The following is a 12,500-nucleotide window of genomic DNA, read 5'->3' as shown; positions in this document are numbered from 1 at the left end:
CACAGGGCAGCTGATCAATCTGATCAATCTGATCAATCTGCTCATCACTGATCAGTCTGATCGTCACTGATCAATCTTAAAACATTTCTGTCTCTCACAGTTTCTGAATTACCAGAAGAACAATAAGACCATCATCTACCGCATGCTGGACGTGGCCAACCAGGTCGACTGGGTGAGCCGTGACCTCCGACCTCCCTGTCACATTAAGACCTCTAAATCTGCTGCAGAAGAAGAGCCCAGCGTCTCTCTGCCTCTTTCAGTTCTACCGTCCTCTGAACGTCCGGGTGGCGTTGACCGGTCTGGAGATCTGGAGCGACCGCGACAAGATCCGGGTGGAGAAGAGTCCCACCGACACCCTCAACAACTTCCTGGAGTGGAGGACCCGAGAGCTGCTGCCACGCCTCCATCACGACAACGCCCAGCTCGTCATGTAGGAGCTCAGCGACGCAGCGCGAGTAAATCCTCGACTTCTGATTGGTCAGGGTTCTCATGGCTCCCTTTACATCCCGCAGGGGCGGCTCCTTTGACGGCACCACGGTGGGGATGGCGTCTCAGTCGTCCATGTGCTCCAGAGACCGATCGGGCGGCGTCAACGTGGTGAGTGGGCGCGGCTTCTTCCATCAAATGTCAACTACGACTCCCATGATGCACTTCTCTGACAAATATCCAATCACAGAGCTTCACCCTCTGTTGTGAGCTGAAGCTGACGAAAGAAACAAGTTTTAATCAGTTCATAGTCAGACTCTGGACCAGTCCTCTGACCGGCCTCCATGGCAACGGCAGCTGAGGCTCATGGGTAATGTAGTGTTTAGACTATCATGAGGGTAAAGAATTCACACAGGTGGTCACGAAGTGAAGCCGCGAGATCGTTTCTACTTTCAGAAACAGGAAGTAAACAGTCATTTGAAAGGCTCGTCTCCACATCAGATGAATTCAAGGAACCAGACCCAGAACCAGACCCAGACCCAGACCCACAACCACAACCAGACCCAGACCCAGACCCACAACCACAACCAGACCCACAACCACAACCAGACCCAGAATCAGACCCAGAACCAGACCCAGAACTACAACCACAACCACAACCAGACCCAGACCCACAACCAGACCCAGACCCACAACCACAACCAGACCCAGAATCAGACCCAGAACCAGAACCAGACCCAGAACCAGACCCAGAACCACAACCACAACCACAACCACAACCAGACCCAGACCCACAACCAGACCCAGACCCACAACCACAACCAGACCCAGAATCAGACCCAGAACCAGAACCAGACCCAGAACCAGACCCAGAACCACAACCACAACCAGACCCACAACCACAACCACAACCAGACTCAGACCCACAACCACAACCAGAACTACAACCACAACCACAACCAGACCCAGACCCACAACCACAACCAGACCCAGAATCAGACCCAGAACCAGAACCAGACCCAGAACCAGACCCAGATCCACAACCACAACCAGACCCACAACCACAACCACAACCAGACCCAGACCCACAACCACAACCAGACCCACAACCACAACCACAACCAGACCCAGAATCAGACCCAGAACCAGACCCAGAACTACAACCACAACCACAACCAGACCCAGACCCACAACCAGACCCAGACCCACAACCACAACCAGACCCAGAACCAGACCCAGAACCAGACCCAGACCCAGACCCAGAACCACAACCACAACCACAACCAGACCCAGACCCAGATCCACAACCACAACCACAACCAGACCCACAACCACAACCACAACCAGACCCAGAATCAGACCCAGAACCAGACCCACAACCACAACCACAACCAGACCCAGAATCAGACCCAGAACCAGACCCAGACCCACAACCACAACCACAACCAGACCCAGAATCAGACCCAGAACCAGACCCACAACCACAACCACAACCACAACCATATCCAGAACTAGACCCAGACCCAGACCAGGTGGTCTTCATGGAAACGAGAGGAAGTGAGCCTGTCTGACCACCTGTCTTTCTCTCAGGACCACCTGGTCAGCATTCTGGGCGTCGCCTCCACCGTCGCTCACGAGCTCGGTCACAACTTGGGGATGAGCCACGACACCGCCGAGCGCCGCTGCTCCTGTCAGAACGAACGGCGGCTGGGAGGATGCATCATGGAGCCCTCCACCGGGTCAGTGCCAGAAAACAGCTCTTAGTGTCTTTATGGAAGGTTTGAGCGTGACGTGAGTCCTTTACTGAGGTACTAATACCACACAAATACTGCTAATACTACTACTGCTACTGCTACTACTGCAGACTGTGGAAAACAGTAAAATCCGACTTTAAAGGAAGGAGTCTGTGTGTGTGTGTGTGTGTGTCTGTGTGTGTGTGCGTGTCTGTATGTGTGTGTCTGTGTGTGTGTGTGTGTGTGTGTGTGTGTGTGTCTGTTTGTGTCTCTGTCTGTGTCTGTGTGTGTGTATGTTTGTGTGTGTGTGTGTGTGTGTGTGTGTCTGTCTGTCTGTGTGTGTGTGTGTGTGTGTGTCTGTTTGTGTGTGCGTCTCAGCTGGTGATCACTGGAGGGCGGAGCCGACTCATCCTCGTCCTCGATTGGCTGCGGTCGGTTGCAGAAGGAGCTGTGGCTGAGATCCTCGCCGTGACGCTCTGAGGCGCGGCAGCGGTTCAGACAGAGTGTCGACAGCGAGGATCTCAGTAAGCTCTGCGAATCAGAAGCGGCTTACCGTCAGGCCGCCGTCCTGTTTGCTGTCTGTCCACACCCACCAATCACAGGCTGGTCCGTCAGCGCGTGGAGCGTGTCTCTGTTCGAGGGAGACAGTCCAGTTTCATCATCACCTGCGTCGTGATGTACAGTAACCATACGTTACAGCATGCGTCATGTGACGTTTTCTGCTTCCTGTTCACGTTAACGCCCGCGTGAGTTTTACCTTCACTGGATGTGATGAAATAAATACACATCAGAACTTCTTTCTGTTTGAAGTACTGCAGTAAAAGTACGGCTTGTCCCGCTCGCAGTCATTAAATTCATGTGTGTCGCAGCAGACCTTCAGCTGGAGCTGCTTTAATCTTCATCAGTGCATCAGATTCTACAAGATCATCACGTGTCTGCAGCGCGGCCGTCCTGTGAGAACCTCGTATCTCCAAAAACTGTGACGAGCTCAGAAAAACAGGCTGTTTTCAGCTTTGTGACGATCAGCTGATCCAAAGAGGCTTTTTAAAGAGTTTACTGAGCTGAAGAAGACATGAAGGAACTCTTCATCCTTCAGCTCAGCTCAAACGTGTGAAGGCTCTGAGCTGTGTTGACCTGCCTGTGACCTCTGACCCTCAGGTTCATGCCGGGGCAGCAGTTCAGCAGCTGCAGCGCTGCAGATCTGTCGGTCAGCCTGCTGCACGGCGGCGGCATGTGTCTGTTCAATGTGCCGCAGCCCGACCGCCTGCTGGGAGGACCTCGCTGTGGAAACCTGTACGTGGAGAAAGGAGAGGAGTGTGACTGCGGCCTGCTGGAGGTACTCACCTGTACACCTGCCGACTGTGCGTCTACCTGTCTGCGTGCAGGCCTGTCCGACGGCCTGCAAGCTTCTAGTGTTTCAGGAATCAGTAGAATTGTGTCCTGATGAAATAAGAGAACTGAGTGATCTCTAAAGTCACACGTGTTTTCCCTGAGTGAGGCGTGTTCTTCCTGCTGATGTGCTGCTGTGCTCTGATTGGTCAGGAGTGTGACGACCCCTGCTGTAACGCCTCCACCTGTCAGCTGGTTCCTGGAGCTCAGTGCTCGTCCGACGGCATCTGCTGCCACGACTGCAAGGTCCGACTGCCTCGACAGAACCGTAACATTCCTGTTTCCGTCAGGGTGGATTTGAGTGTAACCCCCTCCCTCCTTCCTCAGCTGCGGGCGGCGGGTTCGGTGTGTCGTGAGCCGCTCGGTGAGTGCGACCTCCCTGAGTTCTGCACCGGCGCCTCCCCGTACTGCCCCCCCAACGTCTTCCTGCAGAACGGAGAACCCTGCGAGGATGACGCCTCCTTCTGCTACGGCGGAGTCTGTGCCAGCATGCAAACCCAGTGCCAGATGTTATGGGGACCCAGTAAGACACCAGTTTACACTGCTCCAACCGCAGCAAAAACCAGTTCATACTGAGCCAGAACCAGTTTACACTGGGCCTAAACCAGATTACACCAAAGTATAGCGAGTTTATACTGAACTGTTTATACTGGACCAGTTTACACTGAGCTTAAACCAGTTCACACTGAACCAAGACCAGTTTAGTCCAAGTTCAGACCAGTTAATACTGGTTTACGCCTGAACAAATGTGTGCTGGTTCAGTCAATGCATTCAGTTCATATCCTGAACCAGTTCATACTGAGCCAGAACCAGTTCAGCAGTTAATCTGTTCACACTGACCAAAAGCCAGTTCTGGTCTAAAACCAGTTTACCAGTTTGGTCAATACCAGGACGACCTGTCTGTCTGTCTAACCGCCTGTCTGTCTGTCTGCCTGCCTGTCTGTCTGTTTGTCTGTCTGTCTGTCTGTCTGTCTGTCTGCCTGTCTGCCTGCCTGCCTGTCTGTCTGCCTGCCTGCCTGTTTGTCTGTCTGCCTGCCTGCCTGTCTGTCTGTCTGTCTGTCTGTCTGTCTGTCTGTCTGCCTGTCTGTCTGTCTTCAGATGCCACCGCTGCTCCAGCCGTCTGTTTCTCATCAGTCAACAAACAAGGAAACAAATATGGAAACTGTGGTCAGCTGACCAACGGCTCCTACATCCCCTGTGGAAACCCGTGAGTACACAGAGTACACAGACAGTACACACAGTACACAGACAGTACACACAGTACACAGACAGTACACAGAGTACGCAGACACTACACAGAGTACATACACTGTACACAGAGTACACAGATAGTATTCAGACAGTACACAGAGTACACAGACAGTACACACAGTACACAGACAGTACACAGAGTACGCAGACACTACACAGAGTACATACACTGTACACAGAGTACACAGATAGTATTCAGACAGTACACAGAGTACACAGACAGTACACAGAGTACACAGATAGTACACAGATAGTACACAGAGTACAATGACAGTACACAGAGTACACACAGTACACAGACAGAACACCGAGTACACAGACAGTACACAGAGTACACAGATAGTACACAGATAGTATTCAGACAGTACACAGAGTACACAGACAGAACACAGAGGACACAGATAGTACACAGACAGTACACAGACAGCACACAGAGTACACAGACAGTACACAGAGTACACAGACAGCACACAGAGTATACAGACAGTACACAGAGTACACAGATAGTACACAGAGTACAATGACAGTACACAGAGTACACACAGTACACAGACAGAACACCGAGTACACAGACAGTACACAGAGTACACAGATAGTACACAGATAGTATTCAGACAGTACACAGAGTACACAGACAGAACACAGAGGACACAGACAGTACACAGAGTACACAGATAGTACACAGAGTATACAGACAGTACACAGAGTACACAGATAGTACACAGAGTACAATGACAGTACACAGAGTACACACAGTACACAGACAGAACACCGAGTACACAGACAGTACACAGACAGCACACAGAGTACACAGATAGTACACAGACAGTACACAGACAGTACACAGATAGTACACAGAGTATACAGACAGTACACAGAGTGCACAGATAGTACACAGAGTACAATGACAGTACACAGAGTACACACAGTACACAGACAGAACACCGAGTACACAGACAGTACACAGACAGCACACAGAGTACACAGATAGTATTCAGACAGTACACAGAGTACACAGACAGAACACAGAGGACACGGATAGTACACAGACAGTACACAGACAGCACACAGAGTACACAGATAGTACACAGACAGTACACAGACAGTACACAGAGTACACAGAGAGTACACAGACAGTACACAGAGAACACAGACAGTACACAGAGTACACACAGTACACAGACAGCACACAGAGTACTCAGACAGTCGAAGCGGCTGTGTGTGTGCTCCGTGTGTCGGCGGTTGTGTTTGATCGTGTCTGACATCACTTCCTGTTGTCCCTGCTGCGTTGTTGCAGTGACGTTCACTGCGGCAGGATCCAGTGTCAGGGCGGGAGGGAGCGCCCCCTGCTGGGCACCAACGCAGAGATCCTCACCACAACGGTCCGCTTCAACCACAGCGACCTGGTCTGCAGAGGGACCTTCTTCCACCTGGGGGACGACGTGTCCGACCCGGCCACCGTGGCCCAGGGCACCGCCTGCGGCCCCGGCAAGGTCAGACGGCGCCCCCCGCGGGCCGGGAGGAGGGAACAGAGCGGAGAGAAACCAGACGTTTCGGAGAGAACTGAAGTGTTTTCTGGATGTTCTTTAAACGACGACAGAACGTTGATCTTCAAACACTAAATCTTCTCTTTTTGCTTCAAGGCCTGTTTGAACCAGAGGTGTCAGGACGTGTCGGTGTTCGGCGTGGACGAATGTCGCAGCAAGTGTAACGGCCACGGGGTGAGTGGAGGGCAGTCAGGTGACATCACCAACCTCACATTGCACGCACAGGTACGACACACCTGTCAGTGGTCAGTGACGTGCTGCGGTGCTGTGTTTCAGGTGTGTAACAGTAACAAGAACTGTCACTGCGACGCGGGCTGGGCTCCACCTGACTGCAGGTACTCCGGTCACGGAGGCAGCGTGGACAGCGGACCGGCCACCGCCGCTCGAGGTACGGCCCGCCCCAATAAAGCTGACGTCCAGCTTCTGTCTGCTGTGGTTAACCCCGCCCTCCCCCTTTGTTAGAGTCCGACCCCGTCCGAGCGGCTCTGCTCGTCATCTTCCTCTTCATTCTGCCCGTCGTCCTCCTCTTCCTCGCTCTGCGCTTCCCTCGTTTCCGTCGGAGTCTCATCTGTCTGGGCCCCAACAGCCCGTTTCACAAGGCCCGGCAGCACAACAGGTAACGGGCGCGCGTGTGTGCGCGCGTGTGTGTGCACGTGTGTGGCTGTGTGTGCATGTGTGTGTGTGCGTGTGACTGTGTGTGCGTGTGTGTGCGCGCCTGCGCGTGACTGTGCGTGTGTGTGTGCGCGTGTGTCTGAGTGTGTGTGCACCTGTGTGTGTGTGCGTGATTGTGCGTGTGTGTGTGCGCACGTGTGTCTGTGACTGTGTGTGTGTGTGACTGTGTGTGTGCGCGCATGTGTGTGTGCGCCTGTGTGTGTGTGACTGTGTGTGTGTGTGTGTGTGTGCGCGAGTGTGCGTGTGTGTGTGTGTGTGTGTGTGTGTGAGTGTAAACAAGCTCTGTGTTCATGAACCTTTGACCTCTGGTCCTGAGTGTTGCTACGCGAGCGTCTGTTCTGGTCATCGGTGGCTCAGCTGTGTTTTTCCCATCATGCAGTGTGACTCACTCTGACGTGCTGAGTTTGGAGTTCCACTCCGTCCACGTCTCCAGGTACCTCTGGTCCTCCAGGGACCTGCTGGGTCCAGGTCTCTAGTGTGTCCCTGTAGAGTCAGAGAGAAGTTTTTGATGCCTCCTCCTCAGTGACGGTCCTCTCAGACCAGATGAGACCTGCAGAGGAAATCCACTTCAGGACTTCAAGCTGCACTGATCCAGATTTCACTGCACCGCCACAAACCAGTATTCATGCTATGACACTGTCTGTGTGGACGTCTCCCATCAGACAGAAAGGACAGTGGAGGCTTCTGGGTAATGAAGCTTGAAGTCTGATCGGTGGACACGCGGGTTTAGTCTGTGACGTCGTGCTGACGTGTGATCAGCTGACACAGAGAGATCCAAGTGATCGGCTCATCATTGACAGATGGTCATCAAAACCGATTTATCCCACTGCAGCACAGACCCTGAACTCCTCGTGTTAGGCCATCTGCTTCCACCAGCTCTAACTCTGTGTGTGTGTGTGTGTGTGTGATGTGTTAGTCATGTTGTGGCTGTGTGTTGTTCTGAGGTCAGCTGTTGTTCATCAAAGTAAAATTTGAATATCTGGTTTATTATTGATTGATTGATTGATGCTTTCAGTCATCAGTGTCTTTCTTTCCTCTTTCCTGTCAGAACGCCGGTGATGGAGCGAGCGGACGGCCGGAACGGAGAGCAGGTCCGACCTCTGAGGTACCACCTGAACCCTCCGACCGACATCCCACTGACCCCGCCCCACAAAGAGGTAACCACAGCAACCCCAGATCCACTGACTCCACCTGCCAACAAGACTCGCACAGACTCTGAACTGTCCTGCTGTTCTTACAGACAGTGAACGCATCACAGACTCTGAACTGTCCTGCTGTTCTTACAGACAGTGAACGCATCACAGACTCTGAACTGTCCTGCTGTTCTTACAGACAGTGAACGCATCACAGACTCTGAACTGTCCTGCTGTTCCTACAGACAGTGAACGTACCACAGACACTGAACTGTCCTGCTGTTCTTACAGACAGTGAACGTACCACAGACACTGAACTGTCCTGCTGTTCTTACAGACAGTGAATGTACCACAGACTCTGAACTGTCCTGCTGTTCCTACAGACAGTGAACGTACCACAGACACTGAACTGTCCTGCTGTTCTTACAGACAGCGAACTCACCACAGACACTAGTCTGTCCTGCTCGCTGTCTGTGGTGAGTTCGCTGTCTGTGGTGAGTTCACTGTCCCTGTCCTTTGGACTGACACGTCGTCACTGTCGCTTTTCAGCGTTTTGAACTTCAGCTGTTGAAACATGTCACAGAACGTCTGTCAGCAGGAAGTGACACGATACGCCGTCTTCAGATGTGTTTCTTCTTCCTCTCGTTAGCGTGCATTAACACACCTGCCTGTTTGACCTTTGACCTCGTGCTGCTCTCCTGTGCATGTATCAGCTGTCACTCTGCATCTGCTTCCCTTTTTCTCTCCTATCAGGTTCATGACAGACCTGCTCCTCCCACTAAGCCACTCCCCCCTGACCCCGCCTTAAAACCCCCGCCTCAGGTAACCTCACCTGACCTCACCTGGAGGTGTTCACCGTCTCTGTGTGTGTCTGCGTGTGTGTGTTTGTGTGTGGCTGCTGCTGTCGGTCTGCTTCTGTCTCCGTCTCCGTGGATGTCCTCGTTGTGACTCGTCCTGCTCCGGCTGTGCACGTTTGGCTCGTCTGGTCTGAGGTGAAGGTCTTCACAGGTCCAGGTCACAGAGGGGGACAGTCAGAACCGGTCCAAAAGACAGCTGATCCCTGCAAAGGCTTTCCTGGTCTTTGTGTGTAAAGATCACGTCTCGTCCTCTGAAACTGAGCAAACGTTTGTTTCCTGTTTTTACACGATTATTGATCCTGAATCTGAGTCTGAACCATTTCTGTGGTTTGTGATGTGACAGGACACTTTTCTGAACACGAGGGTCTGTGGAAACACAGCTCATTTCACTCCCTCACAGACTGCATGTGACGACAGCGAACGCATCAGCTCACGTCCGTCACACAGACTAGCTGACACACATCAGACCTGATTCGACTGGAGAGCGTTTGGACCTGGTCTGACTTTGGTCCTGGATCAGTTCTCAGGTACCTGTGAAGACCTCCACACTGCCTGAACTTAAAGGTGTCGCTGTCGGGAGCTTTGAGACTCCAGCTGTTCCGTCTTAAAGCGAAAGGTGTCGCTGTCCTCGGCAGAATTCATGAATCCAGAACAGCTAAAGGAGATTAAACCACAAAGCTTCAGTCTCAGTGTTCTTCAGTTTCCCCAAAGAGGCCAGGAAGCTTTAAACAGGACGACCTCTGACCTCTGACCTCTGACCTGCTGCTCTCTGACTTTCATTTCTGCTGCTTCAGTCTGTCAAACAGCGACCGGCCCCCCCCTGCAAGCCTCTGCCCCCCGACCCCTACAGCCAGGTACAGTCACCTGTAGTGTGTAGTCGTCCTGTGTGTCCTGTGTTTGTCTGCAGTGCGTGAAGACGTCCAGTTGTACGTCACCTCCACCTGCTGGTCGGAGGAGTAAACGCGTATTTCAAATGGTCGAGACTCGTTTAAACAGGTTTTAGCAGAAACTTCAGTCTCAACATGGTGTCAGTCCGCCTCTCAAAACTGTCTGACTTCCTGTCTGTGGCTCTCAGCTCCAAGCTCATTGGTTCCTACTGAAGATAGAAATCTTGAAATAAACTTCACACATATTTAGTTTGATTTTCAATCAGCTGCTCACTGCAAGCAGGAGGAAATGCTGCATTTGTCAGGGACTACTTTCAGCGGCGGATGAATCCACACTAGATGTTTTCATGCATTTGTTCTCCAACTTTTTATTTATTATGTCATTATTGATTGATCTGTCGATTATTTTACAATATAGTGAAAAATCTTCAAACTGTCATCCAAACGTCCAATTTATCATCACATAAAACAACAAAAAAAACCTTTTACAAGTTTGAACCTGCGACTTTAACTATTGATTGATTATTGGTAACATAATTGCAGTAATTCTTAATCATCAGACAAATTGATTCATCTTTTCTAACGACATCGTGACCACTTTCACGGCTAGTTGGCGAGCTATCATGGCTGGTGAGCTAACCATTAACATGCTAGCTAGCTTTTAACCTGCTAGCTCAAGCCAGCAACAGCAGCAGCTAGCCCACTAGCTAACGGCTGCTGCGTGACGCTTGGCCTTGTTTTGTCTGCATGTTTCTCCATCTGATTAAAGTCAGAAAGCCGGATGCTAACGCAGTAGCTTCTCCAGCCGTTAGCATCGTGAGGACGGTTTTGGTTTCCTCCTGACCTCATTAAACAGGAAGTGTAAAACATCTTCTCTCTTCCTCCTCACTAACCTTCAAGCCGCTGGTGAGTCGACCAGCTCCGCCCGACAAGCCACTCCCCCCTGACCCCGTCACACCTGGACAGGTACATCACACCTGCACGCTGGTGGCCGTTAGCATGTAGCTTGCATGTCCGTAGCACGTAGAGAGACTGTGGAGAGACGGCGATCGATCAGCAGAATGTTGATTAGTTCTGCCTGATTGATCGTGTGATCTTTGTAGCCAGTGACTCGTGATCAGGTGGACCTATCAGCGAGCGAGGGACATGTGATCTGTGAGAGAAGACTGGCAGAGCTGATGATCTGGACTCCGTCAAACAGCCAGAAACAAGCGAGCTTCAGCGAGTCGTGCCGCTGAAAACCACCACTTCCTGCAGATCTTTCACATTAAAACTTTACAAGCTAAAACGCTTTTAATTTGAAACGTAGCTGCAGGAAGTGTTGAGCGTCACCGATGAGCAGCGGCGAGTGATTTCACTGCAGAGCGATGACGTTCGAGATAACGATCCGACAGTGTTGGTTTGTCCTCGACGTCGTCGCTCTGTGACGGAACGAAGACGCTGTGATGAAGATCAAACTCTTCAGACCAGATCAAAGAATAAAAACTTCATGTTGACGTCGACACAGGAAACACTTCATTCACTTTTTTCCCATGATTCTCTGCAGGTTCCGTCCAAACCCACGGTGCCCATAAAGCCCCTCATTCTGGCCCCGCCGTCCCACCCCCACGTCCCCCCTCACCCCAGCAAACCAGCGCAGCACAGAGCCGTCGCACCCGCAGCCAGCGCCAACAGGTAGGAGAGCGGGCCCCGAGGGGCCGGACATGTCTGAGAGAGGCTGAAGTCACGAAGTGTTGACTGTGCTGTTTCTCTCTGCAGGCGTCCTCCTCTTCCTCCTCCTCCTCCCGCCCGACCCTCAAACCCTCAAAAAGTGGCCTCGTCTCCTCTTTGACTCCGTTTTTCTGGAGATCAGTCAAACCTGTGGAAGACGACGAAGATGATGATGAAGACCGTGTTCATCGGATTTCTCACTTAAACCTCCAAAACTCTCAGAAACTGTAAATAAAAGCTGGTCACCTTCAGAGTTCAGTGCCTTGCTCAGCAGCACCTCGGCAGGAGATGATGTCACGTGGAGGCGTCGGCGCCACGGCGCCCCCTGCAGCCGGCGGGGCCGTCAGTGCCTTGCTCCAGGACCCTGAGGTGGGAATCAAACCTGTGTCTGAAAGGAAGGAAGAGTGCCTCCCAAACTGTGGTCCGCGGCCCTCTGAGGGACCTGAGGAGGCTCCGCTGCAAACAAACAGACAAACGTTAACCAATGGGACGGACTCGGGTCAAAGGTCACGCGGTGGACCCTCCACAGTCCAGCTCAACACCAGTTTGTGTTGTTTGGAGAAAAGGTCCGAATGTTTCAGTGTCTCCACTTTATTCTGAAAAGGTTTCAGCAGTTTTATTTTCTAAAATCAGAACAGTGGTTTTCGTGTGGAACAAACAGTGTCTGTAGATCCCTGCTGGACTGTTGAACTGGAAGCCTTACTGGGAGAACTGGTCCTGCTCCAGTAACTCCGTCTTTTTCTGCTGGACATGTTGGTTTTTATTTTTCTGTGGGAGACAGTTTGGAATGTATTGAATGTTTTAACTTTACGCCAAAGACGAGCCGATCAGTAACGGGACAGACGACAAATCAGTGAGACAAAACCTCATTCATCAAATGTCTGAAAGAAGACGA

General features: G+C 51.8%; 1 protein-coding gene across 4 annotated transcripts in view; it reads left to right on the top strand.

Moving 5' to 3' along the window:
* Positions 1–12,500, top strand: part of adam15 (ADAM metallopeptidase domain 15) — a 22,913-nt gene that overhangs the window by 9,143 nt on the left and 1,270 nt on the right. Inside the window, exons 8-25 of one of the 4 annotated variants that reach the window (XM_076736720.1) lie at positions 101–172; positions 261–430; positions 513–597; positions 2,017–2,165; positions 3,318–3,495; positions 3,702–3,794; positions 3,876–4,071; positions 4,647–4,755; positions 6,097–6,292; positions 6,443–6,520; positions 6,623–6,734; positions 6,809–6,962; positions 8,067–8,175; positions 8,905–8,973; positions 9,803–9,862; positions 10,796–10,861; positions 11,442–11,569; positions 11,654–12,500. The exon at positions 11,654–12,500 is cut by the window's right edge and continues 1,270 nt beyond it. In XM_076736720.1, the coding sequence (XP_076592835.1) occupies positions 101–172; positions 261–430; positions 513–597; positions 2,017–2,165; positions 3,318–3,495; positions 3,702–3,794; positions 3,876–4,071; positions 4,647–4,755; positions 6,097–6,292; positions 6,443–6,520; positions 6,623–6,734; positions 6,809–6,962; positions 8,067–8,175; positions 8,905–8,973; positions 9,803–9,862; positions 10,796–10,861; positions 11,442–11,569; positions 11,654–11,726 (2,097 nt within the window). In that variant the 3' untranslated portion in view covers positions 11,727–12,500. The remainder of the gene's footprint in view (positions 1–100; positions 173–260; positions 431–512; positions 598–2,016; positions 2,166–3,317; positions 3,496–3,701; positions 3,795–3,875; positions 4,072–4,646; positions 4,756–6,096; positions 6,293–6,442; positions 6,521–6,622; positions 6,735–6,808; positions 6,963–8,066; positions 8,176–8,904; positions 8,974–9,802; positions 9,863–10,795; positions 10,862–11,441; positions 11,570–11,653) is intronic. The other 3 variants (XM_076736721.1, XM_076736722.1, XM_076736723.1) reach the window with 3 other exon arrangements.

This window comes from Chaetodon auriga, chromosome 8 (genome assembly GCF_051107435.1).
Source record: "Chaetodon auriga isolate fChaAug3 chromosome 8, fChaAug3.hap1, whole genome shotgun sequence".
In the NCBI taxonomy this organism is placed as follows: Eukaryota; Metazoa; Chordata; class Actinopteri; order Chaetodontiformes; family Chaetodontidae; genus Chaetodon; species Chaetodon auriga.
Note: the sequence above shows the minus strand (reverse complement) of the source record. Positions and strands in the feature narration are given on the sequence as shown.